General features: G+C 38.6%; 1 protein-coding gene across 1 annotated transcript in view; it reads right to left on the bottom strand.

Annotated features, from left to right (window-relative positions):
* Positions 1 to 24,406, bottom strand: part of RPGR (retinitis pigmentosa GTPase regulator) — a gene marked incomplete at its 3' end in the record, with an annotated part of 63,595 nt that overhangs the window by 36,039 nt on the left and 3,150 nt on the right. Inside the window, exons 3-9 of the mRNA XM_079727438.1 lie at positions 23,261 to 23,419; positions 21,939 to 22,088; positions 18,448 to 18,606; positions 13,340 to 13,495; positions 8,372 to 8,496; positions 6,016 to 6,201; positions 4,897 to 5,068 (exon numbers count right to left, since the gene is read on the bottom strand). Of these exons, the coding sequence (XP_079583564.1) occupies positions 4,897 to 5,068; positions 6,016 to 6,201; positions 8,372 to 8,496; positions 13,340 to 13,495; positions 18,448 to 18,606; positions 21,939 to 22,088; positions 23,261 to 23,419 (1,107 nt within the window). The remainder of the gene's footprint in view (positions 1 to 4,896; positions 5,069 to 6,015; positions 6,202 to 8,371; positions 8,497 to 13,339; positions 13,496 to 18,447; positions 18,607 to 21,938; positions 22,089 to 23,260; positions 23,420 to 24,406) is intronic.

The following is a 24,406-nucleotide window of genomic DNA, read 5'->3' on the forward strand; positions in this document are numbered from 1 at the left end:
CAAGCAGCTCATGCAGCTCAATATCAAAAAAACAAACAACCCAATCCAAAAATGGGCAGAAGACCTAAATAGACATTTCTCCAAAGAAGATATCCAGATTGCCAACAAACACATGAAAGGATGCTCAACATCACTAATCATTAGAGAAATGCAAATCAAAACTACAATGAGATATCATCTCACACCGGTCACAATGGCCATCATCAAAAAATCTAGAAACAGGGGCTTCCCTGGTGGCGCAGTGGTTGAGAGTCCGCCTGCCGATGCAGGGGACACGGGTTCGTGCCCCGGTCTGGGAGGATCCCACATGCCGCGGAGCAGCTTGGCCCATGAGCCATGGCCATTGAGCCTGCGTGTCCGGAGCCTGTGCTCCGCAGCGGGAGAAGCCGCAACAGTGAGAGGCCCACATACCGCAAAAAAAAAAAAAAAAAAAAAAAAAAAAAAATCTAGAAACAATAAATGCTGGAGAGGGTGTGGAGAAGATGGAGCCCTCTTGCACTGTTGGTGGGAATGTAAATTGATACAGCCATTATGGAGAAGAGTATGGAGGTTCCTTAAAAAACTAAAAATAGAACTACCATATGACCCAGCAATCCCACTACTAGGCATATACCTTGAGAAAACCATAATTCAAAGAGTCATGTATCACAATGTTCATTGCAGCTGTATTTACAATAGCCAGGACATGGAAGCAATCTAAGTGTCCATCAACAGATGAATGGATAAAGAAGACGTGGTACATATATACAATGGAATGTTACTCAGTCATATAAAGAAACGAAAGTGAGTTATTTGTAGTGAGGTGGATGGACCTAGAGGCTGTCATATAGAGTGAAGTAAGTCAGAAAGGGAAAAACAAATATCGTATGCTAATACATATATATGGAATCTGAAAAAAAAAAGTTTCTGAAGAACCTAGGGGCAGGACAGGAATAAAGATGCGGACGTAGAGAATGCACTTGAGGACACAGGGAGGGGGAAGGGCAAGCTGGGATGAAGTGAGAGAGTGGCATGGACATATATACACTACCAAACGTAAAATAGATAGCTAGTGGGAAGCAGCCACATAGCATACGGAGATCAGCTTGGTGCTCTGTGACCACCTAGAGGAGTTGGATAGGGAGGGTGGGAGGGAGATGTAAGAGGGAGGGGATATGGGGATATTAGTATACGTAGAGCTGATTCACTTTGTTATATAGCAGAAACTAACAAAACAATGTAAAGCAATTATACTCCAGTAAAGACATTAAAAAAAAACCCCAAAAAACGGTTGCTGGCCAGATTTGACCCATGGGCCACAGCCTGCAGACTCGAGACCTAAATTAAGGTTATAAGAAAAAGGCTGCTGAGAGATGAAGCTAGAAAAGCAGGTGGGAGTTACATGGGGAAATTTACATTTATTTAAAAAAAATATTAGGGATCCTCTGAAGGCATTGGAGCAGATGGGAACTGAAGTGCACCCGAAGGAGATTAAAATAGCAAGTACTGGGCTTCCCTGGTGGCGCAGTGGTTGGGAGTCCGCCTGCCAATGCAGGGGACACGGGTTCGTGCCCCGGTTGGGGAGGATCCCACATGCCGCGGAGCGGCTGGGCCCGTGGGCCATGGCCGCTGAGCCTGCGCGTCCGGAGCCTGTGCTCCGCAGCGGGAGAGGCTGCGGCGGTGAGAGGCCCGCGTACCTCAAAAAAAAAATAAAAAATAGCAAGTACTAAGCAGGAGAGATTGGAGATGGCAGAGAAAGGAGGTTTGGAAAATAGATAGTATATCATTTAAGCTCATGGTCTTGGCCTTATACCTGACTGAGAAAATAGAAGTCGTCAGAGCTGATCTGCTTTATCTTCTCACCAACAAATGTACAAATTTACCTACATTTTCCTGTTAAAATGTAGGATGTGTCTTTCCTCTTAACAAATACTGCTCTGTATGCCAGCCCCTCCTGTCTTCTCAAGAGCTTTGCACCTTTGGTCATATCCTCTCTCTCGTGTGCTACCAATCTCTCTGGGACTACTGGCTCATGTCCATTAGGCACAGCGGTCCCCAAGGTCCTCAACCTTACCTTTCTGGCACCAGGGACCGGTTTCGTGGAAGACAGTTTTTCCACGGGCCGGGGGTGGGGGGATGGTTCAGGCGGTAATGCGAGCGATGGGGAGCAGCAGATGGAGCTTCGCTAGCTCCCTTGCTTGCCCGCCGGCTGCCGCTCACCTCCTGCTGTGCTGTGAGGCCGGGTTCCTAACAGGCTGCAGACCTGAATCAGTCCGTGGCCCGGGGTGTGGGTACCCCTGCATTAGCACACAAATATGCTCTAGTATTTCCCATTGACTCCACATCTCCTTCTCCTGCCAGCCCATTTCTCTGCTCCTCTTCAGGACCAAAATAGGCAAAAGAACTACCTACACACTCTATCTCCTCTTCACGTCCTCATTTCCCCTTCATGCCTCAACTTTTAACACTCTGCCTTCTGTCCTGATCTTTCCCTGGGACTGCTCTTGTCAGGATCACCAAAAATCTCCATGATGCTTAATCCATGGGATGCTTCTTTGAACTCCTTTTCCTTGGCCTTTGAGCAGTACTTTGAATTCATGACCCTACTCCCTCCTCATGTCCCTCCTCCTACCCTACTGGCTGATGAGGCTGGGGAAGATGGTTTTGTGGGCTCTTCCTCTCCTCCCCTCTAAGTGTTAGACATTCTCAGGGCTAAATCCTGGGCCCTCTTTTCTTGCTACTCTACTCTCTAATAGGTGATTTCACCAACTTCCATGGATTATCAATACCATCACTATGTTGACGGTTTCCAAATTTCTATCTCTAGTTCACACCTATCTTCTGAACGTTATTCTTTCATTTTCAACTGCCTGCTTGATATTTCTGCTTGGATGTCTCACAGGTATCTCAAGCTCAATTTTTAATTTCTTTTCTCAAAGCAGTCGACCATCCTCCTGCCTACACATCTATGTGTGACCCATTAACGAGCAAGTTCAGTTGTTTCTATGACTAAAATGTATTTCAAATCTGCAAACACCATCATCTCTTGCAAAAGGCTCTTAAGTATTCTTCCTACCTCTAGTCATCCACACACCGGCAAAAGTGATCATCTTAAAATATAAATGGCACTGGAGCACATCACTCCACTGTTTAAAACCCTTTAATGACTTACTATTACACTTAAGAAAAACACTCAAATCAAATAGGCCTCTCATGGCCTATAAAACCATGGATATTTTTCTGCTGTCTCTTTTTCCAACATCATCTTGTCCTGCCTTTTCCCTCACTCTCTGAGCCCAGTGATCTTCTTTCCTTTTCCTATAAACTGCTTCCAAACCTTTACCTACCTTTACCTTTACCTTTACCTTCCAAACCTTTACCTACACCTTCCAAACCTTTACCTTATTCTCTTTGCCTGTAATATACACATCTTCTCTCTTTGTGTGGCTACTTTTTATCCTTTATGTTTTAGCTTAAATGTCACCTCCTCAGTAATGTCTTCCCTGACCTCCTTCACTCCATGAGAAATACTGAAGTCTGCAAATAATTTAGAAAAAGTCACATTATATGTTGGATACAACTTTCAAAATATTTTTATTAAGTTGGTTTTAGCAAACAGTCACAAAAAGATACGGGATGGCTTTTCCTTTTGCTCTAGCTACAAAGTTCTATCTTCACATTCAAATCTCTTGAAGTGGGAAACAACTTGCCCCAAACCATAAACTTCTCTTTTCCTTGCACATACTGTTGCCAGAATCTACTTTTCCCATGTACAGGGATGAAGAGCACCAGTGATTCCTATCTCCAAAGGAAACATACAGAATTTGTGGGTGAGATGTAGGAAACCCAGCTCATTATCAAGGTCTTAGATGTAGACAATATTCCATTCCCATGACACACAATTCTTGACTGAGTTCCTGATCCTTTGCTACCTCAACCTTTTATCTAGGTTCCTGAGCCCAAAGATATTAAAATTATCTGTGCCACAGTTCTTAATCCCAGATGCCCAGATTTTCTTAATTCCAAACCTACTGCTTACTCTGATTTCCTACCCTAGTTTCTTGTTCTGCCCCTATCATCTGAGTACATGCCCTGTAGTAACATAAACACACTCCTAAGATACACAAATGTCTGTAAACAAAACTATTTAGAAGAGGTGTATAATGGCTAAAGAGCTGGAATTACAATTTAAAACATGAAATCTGTATCTAGTAGGCAGTGGGGTTAATAATAACTATGCCTATATTTATGAAGAGGTTTCTGGGGGTGCTAGGCTCAATGCTAAGTATTTTATATGCCTTATCTCATTTAACTGTCATGAACACTCTAAAGTAGGTATTATTAAAGTTATTTTCAAAGATATGGAAACTGAGGTGTAGAGAAATTAAGTAACTTTCCCAAAGCCAGTCACATAGTTAATAAATGTCAAAGCTGACATCAGATCCCAGATCAATTTGACTCTACATCCCGTGCTCTTAACCACGATGCTATAAAGGCCGAACTTCACATAGGTCTACAAGACCTGCATTCAAATCCTGTTCACTTATAAAACTGAGTGACCTGAGTCACTCAATCTCTTCAAGCCTTGCTTTTCTCATATATAAAAATGAAGAATATAACTCCCACCTATTTCATGGAGTTGCTTCTGGGTTTAAAGGAGATAATGTAAGAGAAGGTGATATGTATGTTATACACTGCTTTATAAAAATATGCTGCTGTCGTTACATGGGATTTTTAAGGTCACCAAAGATGCTTTCTATTAGTAAGAGTATTCTTGGATTTGAGTTCAAATGAGAGATGTCAGTCTCTAACTAGGAAGAAAACAATTTAGTTAGAGAAAACAGCTTAAGATGAACATGAAAACAATGGAATAAATGGTACATTTCTTCTGAGAGCAGGCAGAGCATCAACTGTTACCTGGTTCCATTGGCGGCATGGGGCCCTCTTTATCAGGCATCATTTTCTCTAGCAGATTAGTTGTAGACATACAGAAAGGAACTGAACGAGGCGAAAAGCAAACGGGTGGTACGAGAGTCCCTGCAATTGGAGGTAGTGTTCCTGTCGTTTGAATACAGTCTTGGGATTTCTCCTTTAAAACAAACAGGTTAAATAAACTGTTAGATAATGTTATATACTTAATATTGATATAAACCACCCTGAGGTTGCTAAAAATATTGAAGAGAGAGACTTCAAAGTTGGCCAACGTCCTACAACATTCACTTTTTAATAATCCCCGACGGCTCAAAAATGTTTTGTTTTGTTGCCTCTGTATCTAAGTTGCTCTAAATTGTCAATTTGGAAGTCTGTTTTTCACAAGATGGGGAAAAGTGTGTGTTTGCTCTGCCTTCCTGGAAAAAAAAAGTTACTCAGGAGACACAAACCAACAACAACTACAAAATACTTATGGGATATTTCTCAATTTTTCCATATATACTTTTTCATAATAAAAAATCAAACTTAACTTTTTTTTTTTACCACTAAAGGAATACATTTTGGAACTTAAAGCAATTTTTTTAAAAAAGGAATGTCTCTAAAAATTATTTGGCATTTTATTTTTTAAAAATGTGTCATTGAATAATTTTAAAGCATAGAATGAGAATCTCTAAATTTAATTGAGAAAGAACATTCCCTCTCGCAAATAAAGCCCTTATTTCTTTGTTTTCTACCTTTCATTAGTTATAATATATATATAACCTTTCATTGCTCATGAGGTATTAGCTTTACAAGATAGAGGCAAAGTAGAAGTCAATCCACAGATGGTTGAGAAAACAACTTAGCATTCTATCTGAGGTGATAAGATAGCGGTAAGTACCACTGTCTACAAGCAAAGGTTATCCATGATCATTTCAATTTTCTAGTTTGTGTGTCTACCAGTTTAATTCTGAGTTTGCTTTAAAAGTTTGTAAGCCCTCAATTCTAATCATTCTATTTAGTAAATTTACCTAAGAAGACCCTTCTTTGGTTTAAAAAGAAAATAAATCTGTTTCCTTTACAGTGCTAGACAACATTATTATATAGAATAGGCCACGACTGTACCCTCTCTCTTCGCCGCACACGTGCTGATAAAGATCTCTGCAGTACGTTTCCTGAAGTTAGATCACTGACGGACAGAGATGTAGCTGAAGGTAAGCAACAGTCATTTATTTCATCTAACTCAACGTCTTCTGCCACATCAAGTCGTGGAGTGGCAAAAACTATCATGTGACATCCACCGCAAGCAACCTGCAGCATAAATTCACAGATAAATTGACACTGGCTTCAAACACAAATGGGTTTGTTTTTAAATTTATTTTTATTTTTGGCTGCATTGGGTCTTCGTTGCTGTGTGCCGGCTTCTCTCTAGTTGGGGCGAGTGGGGGCTACTCTTCATTGTGGTGCACAGGCTTCTCATTGCGGTGGCTTCTCTTGTTGCAGAGCACCGGCTCTAGGTGCGCGGGCTTCAGTAGTTGTGTCACGTGGGCTCTAGCGCGCAGGCTCAGTAGTCATGGCGCACGGCCTTAGTTGCTCTGCGGCATGTGGGATCTTCCCGGACCAGGGCTCGAACCTGTGTCCCCTGCAATAGCAGGCTGATTCTCAACCACAGCACCACCAGGGAAGCCCCACAAATGGGTTTTTAACGGTTTTCAGCTACAAAACATTAACTTAGCAGTAGACTTCCTAGACTGACTGACTGAAATCTCTCTCTCTACATACACACACACACACACACACACACACACACACACACACACACGTGAATTACAATATATTCTTTTTTTAAAAATTTATTTTATTTATTTATTTTTGGCTGCGTTGGGTCTTCATTGCTGCACACGGGCTTTCTCTAGTTGCGGCGAGCAGGAGCTACTCTTCATTGCAGTGCGCGGTCTTCCCATTGCGGTGGCTTCTCTTGTTGTGGAGCACGGGCTCTAGGTGCACAGGCTTCAGTAGTTGTGGCACACGGGCTCAGTAGTTGTGGCTCATGGGCTCTAGAGCGCAGTCTCAGTAGTTGTGGCGTACGGGCTTAGTTGTTCCACAGCATGTGGGATCTTCCTGGACCAGGGCTCGAACCTGTGTCCCCTGCATTGGCAGGCAGATTCTTAACCACTGCGCCACCAGGGAAGCCCTTACAATATATATTCTTTAAACACTATTATTGAAAACTAGAACAAGTTTAACATACCATTTTACTTTCAACTGAATATACAGTATAGAGAAAAAAACCTATTTGGCACATTATATTTCTCTTTACAAGTTAGAAAATGCTATTTTAATCTTGGAGCAACACTACCAACTTGAAAAAATTACTCAGACAAGTTCTACTTGGAAAGAAGGGACCCAAGAATAAATCAGTCTCTTGGGATAATTATGTCTTTGTACATGAAGATTTTTTAAGTTTAATGCTTAAAAGTCCTGAGAGCAAAACGCAAGCATGCACAATGATAGAACAATGAAAAAGGAAATCAACATCCAAATGATTCTGAGAAATAACTGATTTTCAATAAAATGCTTTAAAAAACATTGTGTTTGCAATACACAGACTTCTGGTATCTTCATAGTGTTCTACATGGCACAGAAGAGCATGCTCTGAGCCTTTCCCTTCATATGTTCAAAGTTAAAATTGATACGTTTTCTGTATAGCACCTTTTAAAAACCATCTTCCCCATAAGATTATAAGCTTAGTCAATGAAAATCTGGTCACTGTGTTCATCACTGCATGCTCTGTATTCCTCATCCTCAGTCCAGTATCTTGTACCAAGCAGGCATTCATTAAACAGGTGTCAAATCAAGGAATGGAAGTGTTCCATAGTACAAGGCTCTGAGCCTTTGGAGAACAAATTCCAAGTGATATTATCATCACCGAGTAAACAAAAGTTTCAAGTCTATAGTTCTTAATTGGCAAAAGTGTTAGAAACAACAGAGATACGGTGCCTGATGGAGATGTCACTGAAACAACACCTTATCCAAATAACACTTAACCAATTAAACATAATTTCAAAACTCTTCATTTATTATCAGATATTTTTCTTGTGCAGGATTTGAGAGTCCTAGTGATACCTAATCCAGCAAATATTTATAGATAACCACTGTGAGTGAGGCACTCTGCTGGGAGCTACAGGAAACACAAAGCTTCCAGGCATGGCACAGTCCTGGCTCTCAAGAGACATATGAAAATGAAGTAGAAGAGTCAAGATTAGGGCAAAAAGGAAGATGTTAGAGAAGGAACATTAGAAAAGGGACAGATTTTCAGAGTGCCATGATGTCTGACATTTGGCCTTTAGGACACAAGTATATTTACCAGATATAGCCATGATATTGCATATAAACAGAGAAGTACTTATTTCCTATGAAATACTGAAAGACTCAAATACAGGAATATGACCATATAAACAGGGAAATGTGATGCCCTTACCAATTGTACTATAAACTTCAAAAAATTAGAACACAAAGTAGGAACGAACTGATTGGCAAAACTCTCCAGTCCAAGTCCTAATTTTCCATGTCGACCGTCTCCAAAAGTATACATAAGGCCTAAATCTAAAATTAAAAAAAGGAGAGAATTATAAAAGTGTTACTTTCATGGATCTATTTGTAAATAGACAAATACATTGACTTACATTGCAATTTTCCCCTCATATTCTGCATTAAATTTTCTCTGCTCCACTGATGTTTCCATACTCTCTATGGTTTCTGTTGTCCACACATAACATGAGCCAATAGATACCCCAAGAATAAATCACTAAGCTCTTGGTGGCTTGTGAAGTTGAGACCCAGGTGTGTGAGGTGCTGTGTGGAGCTGCAGTAATCCAGCATGACATCTTGTGATACACAATATCATCTTAAGAAGGAGAGGGAAGGGATATGGGAACAGATGTATATGTATAACTGATTCACTTTGTTATAAAGCAGAAACTAATTAAAAAAAGGAGATTTTTGTATTCTGACCTCCTACATCCCAATACAATCTATTTTCTTTTTTCCTCAGGTCATTGATTAGGTCAGGGTTTTTCAACCTCAGCACTACAGACATTTGAGGCCAGATAATTCTTGGTTGTATGGGTCTGTCCTGTGCATTGTGGGATGTTTAGCAGCATCCTTGGCTTCTACCTACTAAATGCCCATAGAATACCCTGCCTCTGCAGTTGTGACAATCAAAAACATCTCCAGACATTGCCATGTGTCCCCTGTGGAGACAAAATCACCACTAGTTTAGATCAATCCAACTGTTTCTTTTACTTCTGCTTCAGGGTTGTGGAAAGCTGCTGAAGGAAATGCCATAAACCAACCAAGCTGCTGGTCCCTATATCAATACTGGGGTCCCCTATATAGCTGGGCCAAGATGATGATGAGTAATTTTTTCGCTTCTCTCCAGTTAATCCTTTTGCCCACTGCCATAGCAGGTATTCTGTACATTCACTCCTCAAGCCTTTCTTTCATACTCTCCATCTCAAGTGAGGTAAGTGCCATGGAAGCAGAAGGAAAGGAAAGGGTGCCAGTACAGGTGCAGAGGAGGGGCTCTCCCTCCAGTCTGGAGATTAGGAAAGGCTTTTAAACTGAAGCTGAAAGGATTAGGGTTTAGTTACAAGAAGAAGGGAGCAAAGAATCTTCCAGGCAGAGGCCAGCAGTACATACAAAGGCTGTGAATCAAGAGAAAACACAGCCCAGTCAAGAAGCTGAAAGGCAACCAGCGTGTCTGGAGCAAAAAGGTGAGAGTGGTATGAGATGAGCATGAAGAGGGAAGAAGGAATCACATGAAAGAGGATCTTATTAGCTCATATTAAGCATTTCTGAACTCTATATTAAGAACAATAATAAGCTAAATGAATGGTTTTAAGCTGGGAAATGACAAGATCACATATGGGGACTTGGACTTTAAGATGACAAGTAATTGTATAGTAAGAAAAGCCATGAGAACTGCCTGAAAAAATAATTAGAAATAATAACAAAATTCACTAAAGTGGCAAGTTCAAAAATTAATATATTAAAAATAGATTCCCTATAAATAAGCAATAACCAGCGTTTAGGTTCTAAATTTAGATTGTTATAATTCCTACTATTAGGTATTTATTTCCTTTCTTTATATATACTCCTTATCATCTTTTTGCTTTCCTCCTCCTCTTTCCTCCTCCTTATTCAAAATGTTAAGGTTTTTTTGTTTAAACCTGATTATCTTCAGCCAGAAAAAATAAACTCTGATCAAGCTGCCTGATCACACTTCCAACCTCAGAGAGCTTTTTAAAACATGAGCCACTGGCTATAATGGGGAACTGGCAAGAACTTACAGAAAACTCACTACATATCTCTCATTAGTCCTGGACAAAGAAAAAATTCATAACACCTGTCCCTGGGGAGGATTCATGAGCAAAAAAGTCAAATAAAGTTAATGTTCAATTATTTGTGCTATAACTTGTTTCATCAGGAGGAAAGGTATTATGAAAGTTTAACCAAATAACCTAATTGTATGTTAAATGATCCATAAAAAGTGTGTATTTACTATCAGTGACAATTTAGAGTTGATGGAAAATGGCAGTAAAGACAGAGAAACTGAGCTTAAGACTTGCAGTAAGGCATACATATCAACAACTCTTCTGGGATTGTGAATGAACAGTAATTCTTTACATTCTATATAGTTCAATTTCATGCTACATTAATAAGGACACTGATACTTGAAAATGGGCAGGTAGTTCTCTCTGCAAAGTTCTTTGGGGAAGAAGGGACAGTACTTGGTAGTACCTTGTATTTGCTGAGCCCTAGTTCCCCTAAGCAGATACCATTAGATGAGGTCCATCGGAGCAGAAACTTGTAAAAGAAGGGGAAAAATGCAGAAATACCAGTACCCGGATTATTTCAAAATACTATATGATTTATGACTTTTTAATGCTTTACTTTTTAGATAGAAATGTGAGCTACAAATAGAGAAATTACAGAGACTTTTATTCCAAAGTAATTAAAATTAAGCAGAATATATATATTTTTGTAATTCAAATGAAATATATTTCACTTAATTTTTATTCTTCTCAAATTACGTATTTTTGTTTAATGTGTCAATAGTTTAAATTTATTGATGTATTTGTGAAACTTTATGCTCATTCTTTTTTTTTTTTAACATCTTTACTGGAGTATAATTGCTTTACAATGGTGTGTTAGTTTCTGCTTTATAACAAAGTGAATCAGTTATACATATACATGCTCCCATATCTTTTCCCTCTGGCGTCTCCCTCCCTCCCACCCTCCCTATCCCACCCCTCTAAGGGGTCACAAACCACCGACCTGATCTCCTTGTGCTACGTGGCTGCTTCCCACTAGCTATCTATTTTACGTTTGGTAGTGTATATATGTCCATGCCACTCTCTCACTTTGTCCCAGCTTACCCTTCCCCCTCCCCATATCCTCAAGTCCATTCTCTAGTAGGTCTGTGTCTTTATTCCCATCTTACCCCTAGGTCCTTCACGACCTTTTTTTTTTTCTTAGATTCCATATATAGGTGTTAGCATACGCTATTTGTTTTTCTCTTTCTGACTTACTTCACTCTGTATGACAGACTCTAGGTCCATCAACCTCACTACAAATAGCTCAATTTCATTTCTTTTTATGGCTGAGTAATATTCCATTGTATATATGTGCTACATCTTCTTTATCCATTCATCTGTTGATGGACACTTAGGTTGATTCCATGTCCTGGCTATTGTAAACAGAGCTGCAATGAACATTTTGGTACATGACTCTTTTTGAATTATGGTTTTCTCAGGGTATATGCCCAGTAGTGGGATTGCTGAGTCTTATGGTAATTCTATTTTTAGTTTTTTAAGGAACCTCCATACTCTTCTCCATAGTGGCTGTATCAATTTACATTCCCACCAACAGTGCAAGAGGGTTCCCTTTTCTCCACACCCTCTCCAGCATTTATTGTTTCTAGATTTTTTGATGATGGCCATTCTGACCAGTGTGAGACGGTATCTCATTGTAGTTTTGATTTGCATTTCTCTAATGATTAATGATGTTGAGCATTCTTTCATGTGTTTGTTGGCAATCTGGATATCTTCTTTGGAGAAATGTCTATTTAGGTCTTCTGCCCATTTTTGGATTGGGTTGTTTTTTTGTTATTGAGCTGTATGAGCTGCTTGTAAATTTTGGAGATTAATCCTATGTCAGTTGCTTCATTTGCAAATATTTCCTCCCATTCTGAGGGTTGTCTTTTGGTCTTGTTTATGGTTTCCTTTGCTGTGCAAAAGCTTTGAAGTTTCATTAGGTCCCATTTGTTTATTTTTGTTTTTACTTCCATTTCTCTAGGAGGTGGGTCAAAAAGGATCTTGCTGTGATTTCTGACAGTGTTCTGCCTATGTTTTCCTCTAAGAGTTTGATAGTGTCTGGCCTTACATTTAGGTCTTTAATCCATTTTGAGTTTATTTTTGTGTATGGTGTTAAGGAGTGTTCTAATTTCATATTTTTACATATAGCTGTCCAGTTTTCCCAGCACCACTTATTGAAGAGGCTGTCTTTTCTTCATTTTATATTCTTGCCTCCTTTATCAAAGATAAGGTGACCATATGTGCGTGGGTTTATCTCTGGGCTTCCTATACTGTTCCATTGATCTATATTTCTATTTTTGTGCCAGTACCATACTGGCTTGATTACTGTAGCTTTGTAGTATAGTCTGAAGTCAGGGAGCCTGATTCCTCCAGCTCCATATTAATTATCTATAGGTGAGTCAGTCATTTTAGGGAAGTACCTTTATTGAGTCCTACATTGGCAGCACCTAGTTTCTGAGGTTGAGAAGTAGACCCATAGCACCATCTCCCTGGATAAAGGGGAAACTACAGAGCAGAAGAGCTAGAGGACCCAGGTATTCATTTAATTAATAGTCTTTGGGGTACCTTTCTGTCTACCACTGTGGAGAAAGTATGAAAGAGTTACTCCTGAAAACGCCTCCCGGTGGCAGAAGCAACATAAGAATTTCCTCAGCCTGAATGTAGCTGTCAGACTGAAGAGGGAGAATATTTTAAAATAAGTTCTTTCTTACGAGACTTTTCCCTTTGGCCTGAGCAGAGTTCAGAGCCTTCAAATTGATACAATTTCAAAAAGATTCCAGCTTTTTATTTTTTATACTTCTGCCAAAGTATAATGCTATGGTCTTACCTCTGATAGCATTGACACATCTTGAGGCTCTAAACCTTTGGATAATTTACACTGATTTTAAATTAAAGTAAAATATGAAAAAGGAGTTTACAACTTTACACGTTGGCATATTAAACAAAGAATTCCATTTTCTCAGTTATTATTTCCTTTGCTTAAGTTAGACACCTTCATTCCATATAGTATTTATTTTGTAATAAAACATACCCAGTTCCATAAGTATATTAACAGAAATTCTGATCTGTACCTGTTATCAAAGCTGTGTGGTTTTCTCCACAGCAAACATAACTTATTTTCTGATCCTTAATATTCTCAATGGCTTTGGGTTCTGAAGTTTCAAAAATAAAAGTGCCAAGACCCAGTTGACCAAACTGTCCCAGCCCAAAGGTGTACACGGCGTTCTCTGAAAGGGGAGGGGCAAACACAAGAAAAGGATTTCAGAGGTACAGGCACTGTCACCATTCTATCTGGAAAAACGGTGATATACCACCTTTTATAATGAGGGTTAAGGGCCTCTCAAAGAAATACTCATATAAGAATACCTAATACTTATGTATACATTCCTCAGCGATAATGGAAGAGAAAAATGACAAGGTACACAATTGTAACAATAATGGCATGGGCCTGATTTTATCTTTTACATATAACCATAGAAGGAATTGCTAAAGACACAAAAGTCGGTGAACTACTACCTAAAAAGTCCCTATAATTACCACTCAGTTTGTTAAAAAGCATCAATTGTCATTCAGCTAATTCCTTTCACTGCCCTAAATAAACGAATAGTGTTTTCCAAAGAAAAAGTCCTTACTTATTAACAGTAATTTAATGGAATAAGCTATTTTAGAAAACAATTTCAGAGGAGAATTAGCATGAGAATGAAAACTTACATCAGACATGCTAGATTTATTCACAGGTAAAGCTCATTTACTAGGAAATGCAATAATAATCAAAGGAGGGGAAAAGCCTTTCCTCTATATTAAAATTTTTTTAAATTTTATTGAAGTATAGTTGATTGACAGTGTTATTTTCTTCTGTACAGCAAAGTGACTCAGTTATACATATATATATATTCTTTTTCATATTCTTTTCCATTATGGTTTGTCACAGGATATTGAATGTATTTCCCTGTGCTATACAGCAGGACCTTATTGTTTATCCATACTATATTATATTAATATTTTTGAAGTGATTCCAAAGGAACTCCAATAACAGTAAATATTAGCTCACATAGTCTTGAGAAATGGAAAAGCACAAAAATATCCTATTGCATCACGAGTGGTGATGAAAGCATCCTTTAGACACACGACTCTCCCCGGCCCCTGCCTTAGGAAGCACAGCAGGAGCAAGAGCTTTGGATTCAGGTAGAAGCCCAAACCTTCATTATTACTAGCTGTGGTAAGTAGACAAGCTACTTAAATTCCCTAATGCTATAATCCCTATCTAATAGAGCTGCTGTGACGATTAAATGAGAAAACATGCAGGAAGATTTTAAAACACAGTGGGACGTTCAGTTGTAAAAGGACATTTTTCTAAAAAGTAATTATCTAATCAACTCAACCTTATTCTGACAACAGAGAATACTGAAGAACATGTAACTACTGCCATATAGTTTTACATTTTTTCTAATGTTTACTTCATGAATAAGACATATAGATATTACTTCTTAAAGAAAATATGGTACATCAAGGATATGAAGCCACGCTGAGGCAATGGCAAACAGATCTTTATTTTAGTGTAAAAAATACTATCTCTTAGTTTAATTAATAATCACACAGCATATCTCCAGTTCTGAATGTTCAGCTTAATAGGAGGGTGCTGAGTAAATTAAAATAACTGTCTATCTCTAGCTGGCCAACAGTTACTCCAAGTTTCTTGAGCTGTCTGATATTAGCCTGGGCAATAAGGCCATTCAGGCAGCCTGAGTCATGTTACAAAAGTTTTGTTCCTTATCCTGTTAGGTTCCCTGTCATGTGTTTGGATGATTAGCGATGACAATAGTTTTTTTATTTTTAAATGACCTAAGACTCTTGTCTAAGGACGCTATATACAAAAACCAATATAATTTTTAGTCGTATCACCTTTATAACAACAATGTAATTCAATGTTAATAAATAATACTGTATTAGGAAAACAGATTTTATTAGTTGGCTTCAGATAAATATTACTCTAATTTCACAGAATATATTTCATTTCACAACTAGTTACTTGGGTAGCCCTGAAGAGATCTTAAATTTCTCTGAAAATAATCTGGAGAAGTTTAGTTCTTATTTTCCTTGGGGCCCAGACTTCATTGTGGACCTAATCTAATAACCAGGCCTTTCTTGTCTTCTGATAACTGCTGTGGATGACATACAATATTACATCAATTACTTGGCCTCACTTAGTTTGTCCCAGTTCCAGTCTGATACTTTCTTAAAAGCAATCCATCGTTTCCCTGACTATTGCTCCAACCAGTAGATGTATTTTCTAACCTATCACAGTCACATCTAAATATCATGTTTTAAATAAATTTATCGACAATGAACTAATTTAAATTATCTTTCAAGTATTTTAATGAATGACACCTAAGTAGATTTTAAGATCAGAGTTACAGACACAAGGGAAAACAAAGCTGGAGATGGCCCCCATAGAATCATCGAATCCAAGCCCTTTCCTTTAATGAAGGGAACAATTTAGAACAGACGGTTAGCTATTCTTTGCTTTAAGGTCTTACAAAGTATTCTGTAACTCTTAGGTATTTAACTTAGTAAAACTGATGATCAATACACTCTTCAGGTCCATTTCTTCATCAATTAGGACTTACTATTTAATATTTCTGTCCACACTGCTCCAGAACACAGGTTTCTCACCAGGACTGGCTCATAATAAAGCTTTCAAAGGTCCATGGAGAAATCTAAAAAATAGGCAAACCGGGCTGCCCTGGTGGCGCAGTGGTTGAGAGTCCGCCTGCCGATGCAGGGGACACGGGTTCGTGCCCCAGTCCGGGAGGATCCCACATGCCACGGAGCGGCTGGGCCCGTGAGCCATGGCCACCGAGCCTGCACGTCCAGAGCCTGTGCTCCGCAACGGGAGAGGCCACAGCAGTGAGAGGCCCGCGTACCGCAAAAAAAAAAAAAAAAAAAAAAAAAAAAATAGGCAAAGCAGTGAATTTTCCATACAGATAAATGTTTACAATTTAAGGGGATGTCTTTTATCATAAAATTAAGAGCTTTTAAATTTTTGTTTCGAAAATGGCCCTTATTTTATGATATAATGGTAAAAACAGATTGCATTTTTCTTGCAACATCCATACTTAGCCAAATGCAAATTGGAAGTTGGCAACCATCTCTAGGTCCTCATATTCTGTTTACAAAATTAAAAACTTAAAATATAAAAACTTTACTGGTCTGTGAGATCCCAAAGTCTATAAAAATCTGAAGAAAACAATAAATTTCTAGCAACATGGTTTTTAACTTCAAAACGAAGTCCACAGAAAGCTAAATGAGTATAATACTGCAAGAAAATATCATTAGGTACATTTTTAAAGTATAATTAAAAGAATCATGGGGCTTCCCTGGTGGCGCAGTGGTTGGGAGTCCGCCTGCCGATGCAGGGGAAGCGGGTTCGTGCCCCGGTCTGGGAAGATCCCACATGCCGCGGAGCGGCTGGGCCCGTGAGCCATGGCCGGTGAGCCTGTGCGTCCGGAGCCTGTGCTCCACAACGGGAGAGGCCACAGCAGTGGAAGGCTCAAGTAACGCCAAAAAAAAAGAAAAAAAAAAAAAAAAGAAGAATGATGGATTATCTTGGTGAAAATACTTTATATGAAAATATTTTATAATGTATGGTTGAATGACATTATTATTATATAATCAACGTTTGTGTCCTTCAAATAACCTTCAACCACCTAATAAATTAGTTCTACAATCTTTGTATAAACTGGAGAAAATACATAACACATGAAGAATAAGTTGCATTTCTGCCTACAGAATAAATTTTCAGATAATTTATAAAGATTAATTTTGAAGTTTAATTCCTAAGATAAATCTTTTAGAAATTATATGAAAATTCACTTTATCAGCAGAAGTTTAAAAAAAAACTTAAACCTCAGAATTATTTCCAAATTTAGAGTTGAGGCCTGGAAAAAAATTATTTCTCACTTTGAAAAGATTCCATCTGGAAATGGTAATTCTGGGAAACCATAGCTTTATACGCATGACTGGGACTAGAATAGGAAGTCAAGGAAGAGCGATGTAAGAGAGGAAAATCTAAAGATAAAATATTGTTTAATCACCTTGCAACATTTAAGCATTATTATCTGAGAACTGGATATTACTTAAAATTTGTCTAGAACACTTCTAGCTTTGGGTTACTGAAGATTAAGTGGTGACTTCAGAAACTGTTTATTTCTTTTTGACCAAAATATATCATAATCATTCACTACCTAACTGCATTACCTCTATACTACTCATCTAAAATAAATCTAATGCTGAACAAATTTGGGAGCATCAATTTAGTAAGCATATTAACAAGTAGTAAGTCTATTTTAATTATATTGACTAGAATCCTGAGAAGTCACATGTCATACCAAATACAAAATTCAGAAGCCAAAAGTGACATTACTATTAAAGTTCTAACTTTTTTTATTATCTGTAATTTAAAAGCTTAACACTTTAATGAATTACTATAACAGAACATAAAAATCACAAAGAAATCACCAAGTTAGACATTGTGAATATCAAAAAGAATTATCAATGACAAGTAGAAAACAGTATTAGCAGGGAGCTTCTCCAAAATAAGGTATTTCAGAAAAAATAATGTCAATTTTAAATAAATATGGAATACATATATATGAAGAAAACAATTTGTTCTTGAAAATGAGCTAAAAAACGTTATTTGCTGCCATTAAATGTGTTAAGATCATGAAAATGTCAATTATGTTAGCAAAAATAATTCAACAAGATTCATTTTTTTCTACTTAAAAATTTCTTCCACAGGCCAGAAATGTTTATTAACTATAGGAACAAAAGGTGGGGATCTTAATGGAAAAAGATGCAAAGCCAACTTACATGAAGTATGTAAAACAGTCAAACTCATCTAAGCAGAGACTTGAATGGTGGTTGCCAGGGGCTGGAGTAGGGGGAGAGAGGAGCGGCTAATGAATGGGTATAAGGTTTCAGCTATGCAAAGGTGAAAGTTCTAGAGACCTGCCATACAACATTGTGCCTATAGATAACAATACTGTATTGTAAACTTAAAAATCTGTTAAGAGGATGGATCAGATGTTAAGTGTTCCTACCACAATAAAAATAAGTGAATGTAAAAAAAGCTTTTTTCATTAGCTACCAAAGAAAGCAGGGAACGGAGCCGCACACATACCTGTGAGCACAACTGTGTGCCCTCCACCACAAGCTACTTGGATCACCTTCTGAGGAATTCCAGGTACCAGCTGGGGCACTCTGTGATTGATCAGCAGCTTTCCGGGAAGACCTAACTTCCCACACTCAGGTTCTCCAAAGGTGTACAGTTCTCCCTCCGCTATTGAAGGAAAAGGACAGTGATCGATGATGACATAGACATGAACAAATACTGGTCTTTTTGGTACATGTTCTAACGTTTGATAAAAAAATGTAGAAAATCTCAACTTAATAAATTTGACCTTTCTTGAGATATTTTTACTGAATGGTAAGGAAATAAAGGTAGATTTTCCCTTCCCCTTGATTATTCTAATCCAAAATCTTCCTGAAGAATTCACAACCAGCACTACTAACAACTAGAAAATTATTTTACCTGTTTCACAATACATAGAAAAGATGATCTTACTTCTACCTACTTTGAATAAAGCAAAATGACTCGACATTAAACCCCCATAAGGACATGGATTTTGTCTTGCTCACTATGGTATTGCAAGAACTTAGCAGTGTGTCTAGTACATTAAACATTTAATGAATATCTGGTGAATAAATAATTGCTTTTAATGAAACTTATTGTAGAAAACCCATTTATGTGTGAAGTAAATATGGTGAGTGAGACTAAAGATAGCAGATTTTACTCAGTTAGATGGCAGTTTTTCCAGAAAGATTCTCTTATTAAGGAACTCATGACATTTAATCGCTGCCTTGTCCATATCAATACTATTGATTTGCTTCTGTTATCACACTTCCCACACTACACTATGAGCTTCTTGAAAGCAGGAACTTTTTTTATTCATTTCTATGAACTGAACTGAGTTCTATAAAACAGGAATTTAAAAACTGTTGTAAACACATAATCTAATCCAAAGATTATGACACAGAACGTATCATCACTGATATGAGGAAAGAGGTAACACAGCACCTCTTGTATTATTTGCGTGTCTCCAAGAGAAGCATGACTGACTGACTGACTGACTGTTGACCAACCCCTGGGAATGTGGCCCTTGGGAGTGTTCTTTATGTTGGTGATTGATGTTTTTGTTATGTAGACCTGGAGAAATGAATTATGCCAGCTTAGCAAGAAGCTAAGAGAGTGTTGCTTTGCACAAACTTCAACACTGATGATGTGCACCTGGTTTCACTGTTGAGGGACCCGAGTTGCAGTTGCCATGACTAGTTACTAGCAAGATGTGCCTACATGACACCAGCCACCCACACAAAAGCCTCAGACCCTGAGAATAGAGTAGGCTTCCTTGAGCAGAGACATTACACACACATCCCTGTAGTTCACTGCCAAAGAGAAAACATGTCCTGTGCGGCCTTGGAATGGGAAGGACCAGGAAGCGCATACTGGACCTCTCTGGAGGATACAGATCTTTCCTGCTGCTTTTGCTAAGTATCCCTTGCTGTAATAAATCTAAGCCACGAGTATAACCAGCTACTGAAGCTTGAGAGCCCTTCTAGCAAATAAGAACTTAGGGAAGTTGTATGACATCTAACACACATGGTATGTGCCACTTAAAACTTGGTCAAATACTGCAAACACAGCTATACTCATTTTCTAGATTGATCTGTACAAAAAATGAAGCTTTCTGAACCACAGTTTTCTCTGAAGTATTCGGCAAACACTGGCACAGAAGTGCTCAGTAAGTCGGTACGCTCCCCCTTTTCCCATGCTTCTTGCCTCTCATATGAAAGGAGTTACTAAGTCCAGATAAGTCTCTTTCTACTACTGTCTATAAATTCCTGCTGCTCCTCACACCTTAAATGGGTGAATTGTATGGTATGTGACCTATACATCAATAAAGCTTTTTTTAAAAAAGGCATAAAAACAGAAAACAAAACAAAAAAGTTCAATGCAATGCCTATTGGTTAAAACGAATAATTCCACTTGTTTCCCTACTGGCTAAAGCAGTAGTAAATAAAAATTGATTCTGGGAGTTTTATTAAGGCCCAAATATAAGACAATGCTTTTGATTATTTGTTCTTGCACATGTATTTTTTTCCCTGTTTTTTGTTTCATAAACAAAGTGAGTGCAGACTATATCAACCCCAGGAGTTGCAAATAAGTTGGTATGTGGTATTGCCCCAAGGAACATAGTCAATTTATCATTCATTCACTCATTTCCTCATTCAACAATATTTATTGATTGAATAAATATTGTTTCTTCAAGACACAAACTGACCCAGTAGTGAACAAACCCAGCCAAGTCAGAGTTTGCCTTTTCTTGGTACCAAGTTGCTACCAATTCATTGGTAAACCTGGGGGGCACTGGGATAGGTCAATAAGCACCTTCTAAACCTGAATCTGAGGTGCACAGAATAGGAAGTAAATGTATAAAACAAATATTTAGAGAGATATCTAAGAGGGTCCATAGAACTATTTCTGCTGGGTGTTTTTACTGTTAGGAAAACCATAAATAAGATGGAAAACCATGATCATACTTCTGGTGTTACTACCAGTGTAGATGTAGGCTATAATAGTTAGAGTCCAACATTTAAAATATTTTAACTAAGGTAGAGAAGGTTGCCAGTGAGCCCAGGAAAAGGAGAAATGGGGGATCCTGAGAAAAGTCCCAAGAAAGGAAAGCATATCCCATACTGAACTCCCTTCCTTTTTCATCTAATCTTCATCCCTATTCCTACAATGAAAATCTATGACTCATGTACTGAAACAATAAGAACAAATTATCAGGACAAGAATAGAGTAGGTCAAAGTACAGAGCCAAGTGGATCCAGAGAAAAGAGGCTCACAGGTCTTGTTTTTAATGCCACAGAGTCTAAGAAGTTTGAGAGCCAAAATTTAGAAGGGTTTCTTATGCATAAATTTTGTTTTCCTAATAGACCTAACATTCATTAAAAAAAAGGTAAGGGACTTCCCTGCTTGCGCAGTGGTTAAGAATCCACCTGCCAATGCAGGGGACACGGGTTCGAGCCCTGGTCTGGAAAGATTCCACATGCCATGGAGCAACTAAGCCCGTGCACCACAACTACTGAGCCTGCGTTCTAGAGCCCACGCGCCACAACTACTGAGCACGTGTGCCGCAGCTACTGAGGCCTGTGTCCCTAGAGCCTGTACTCCGCAACAAGAGAAGCCACCACAATGAGAAGCCTGCGCACCACATCAAAGAGTAGCCCCTGCTCACCACAACTAAAGAAAGCCCGTGTGCATCAACGAAGACCCAACACAGACAAAAATAAAAAAATAATTAAAAAATAAAATAAAATAGTACCATCGATATTAAAAAAAAGTTAACATGTCAGATAGCTTGAAATTATAAACACTCATTATTGAAATGAAGAAATACTGTGACCTAAAACAGACCAAAATTATTTCGTTACATGGAGTACCATGACAATATTTCTATAGAAATGTAGAATGTTATGACATTTTATTATTTAGTAATAACTTAGAAATGGGAGATAACATGAGAAATCCAAACTGTTCTGTCTTACTTGTTACAAAAGCTGAATGGTAATATCCACAAGAGATCCAGGAGATAGGTTTTCCAATGGTCACTTGATGAGGGACACACATACTAGTTACATTTTGTAAACCAATTTGCCCCTCAGAATTGTCACCCCACATGAAAAGCTCTCCATCCTCTATAAAGAAAACACAAAGAGGAAAAAAGGTTTTAAGAGGTAGCAGGGATGGCAAGTTATTATACTTCCAACAGAGCATTTATTTTTTAATTTAGAAAAATTATGTATCTTGAGAGAAAACTACTACTAAGACATTTATACCACGTAGCTACTTACTACAATTTCTTTAAAAAAAAATTTTTTTTGGCTGCGTTTGGTCTTCGTTGCTGCGCGCAGGCTTTCTCTACCACTGCACGTTACACAGCTTTCCAGACTAGAACGAAGTAGCACACCAGCAGCTTCTTCAGTGAGACACGTTTATCTCGGCTCCAATTTTTTTTTTTTTTTTTTTTTGCGGTACGCGGGCCTCTCACTGTTGTGGCCTCTCCCGTTGCGGAGCACAGGCTCCGGACGCGCAGGCCCAGCGGCCATGGCTCACGGGCCCAGCCGCTCGCGGCATGTGGGATCTTCCCAGACCGGGGCAGGAACCTGTGTCCCCCGCATCGGCAGGCAGACTCTCAACCACTGCGCCACCAGGGAAGCCCTCGGCTCCAAATTTTAAAGAAGTTTCTCATATGGGCTTTTGATAGGGAGGGCAGAGAGATGCAATGACCATTACAAACTGTACTTTTTTTTTTTGTGTGTGGTATGCGGGCCTCTCACTGTTGTGGCCTCTCCCGTTGCGAAGCACAGGCTCCGGACGCGCAGGCCCAGCGGCCATGGCTCACGGGCCCAGCCGCTCCACGGCATGTGGGATCTTCCCGGACCGGGGCACGAACCCGCGTCCCCTGCATCGGCAGGTGGACTCTCAACCACTGTGCCACCAGGGAAGCTCTACAAACTGTATCTTAATAACATATATCCAACAGATTTCTAGGATGTTTCTGACAGCAACTTCATTAAAGCTGAAATATAACTTTCAGAACACACAATGAAGATAATGTTTAAGAATATCTAAAGGAACAGATCGATAGCACAGCTTTGAATTTATTTAACAATTACCTTCTAAACGTATGTAAGCATAAAGTTGTAGTATATGTCATGATTTTAAGTTCTATTTTAAATGTCTTCTGAAAACACATGGTCAGTGAAAGAAAACTAAACAGCATTGCTGTCTTCAGTTTACTAACTTGGTATATTCTGGTCTAAAAAAAAAGGGATGTGTCCCAGTTTGAAGTGGAAAAAAGTCTTACCAGTCAGCGCAGCTGAAGTGTTAGACCCAGCAGAGAGTTGTTTAATCTTATGCTGGGATGTAAAAAAACTAATTAGATGAAAACTGTTTCTCTCTTCAGTATCACCAAGTCCCAGCTGTCCTTCAGTATTTCCTCCAGCGGCGTATACTTTGCCTCCTTCTGCACACAGAAAAGAAAACATCAGTATACCACAGTCACCACCTTTATGAGGCAGACCAGTGTATATCAGACAGTTCCTCTATTACCAGTGAAGAAAGCTGAAAGCTGGCATTATCCTACAATTTGGTGAACAACTTCATTTCGGCGTCAAAAATACAGCAAAACAAGCAGGGGTCCACATTTTTGTGAGATTTTATAAATCATTCTGGAGTTTAAGTAGCAATTGAAATGCACAGAATGTGTGGAATGCATTTTCTTGCTAATGCAGAACTATTAATTCAGAGCGAAAAAGAGGAAAGTAATTTCCAAATTAGATTATAATCTAATTAGATTATAATCTAAATCAAACTATTTTAAAAGAGATGTGGTTCATTAATTTTACCTTCCATACCCATTAAAGCTAAGACATAATAGGTAACAAATAAGTAAAATGAGGCGAATACAAGAATAATATAATTAGAAACGTGAAAATTCTATGTTGTGTAATTATTTTAATTTTCTAGCTAAATAGGAAGCCAGTATAGCATTGTGTTTAGGAGAGAAGACACCAGAACCAGACTTCCTCGGTGCAAATTCTGGCTTGCCACTTATCAGTCGTGTAACTTTGGGCAAGCTATCCTTAACCTCTCAGTGTCTCATTTTCCTCATCTGTAAAATGGGATAATAATAGTGCCTACTCCATAGAGGTGTTATGAAGATTAAATGAGTTAACATTTATAAAATTCTTAGAATGGCACTTGGCACACGGTAAGCACTATATAAATGTTAACAATTTTTTTAATCACATTAAGAAGTATATCATTCTTAGATAATAAACACTGCCAGTAAGCTCTAAAGTAATGACACATAAAGATATACTTATTGGGACTTCCCTGGTGGTGCAGTGGTTAAGAATCCGCCTGCCAATGCAGGGGACAGGGGTTCGAGCCCTGGTCCGGGAAGATCCCACATGCTGTGGAGCAACTAAGCCCGTGCGTCACAACACTG

Source organism: Hyperoodon ampullatus (genome assembly GCF_949752795.1).
Source record: "Hyperoodon ampullatus genome assembly, chromosome: X".
Lineage (NCBI taxonomy): Eukaryota > Metazoa > Chordata > Mammalia > Artiodactyla > Ziphiidae > Hyperoodon > Hyperoodon ampullatus.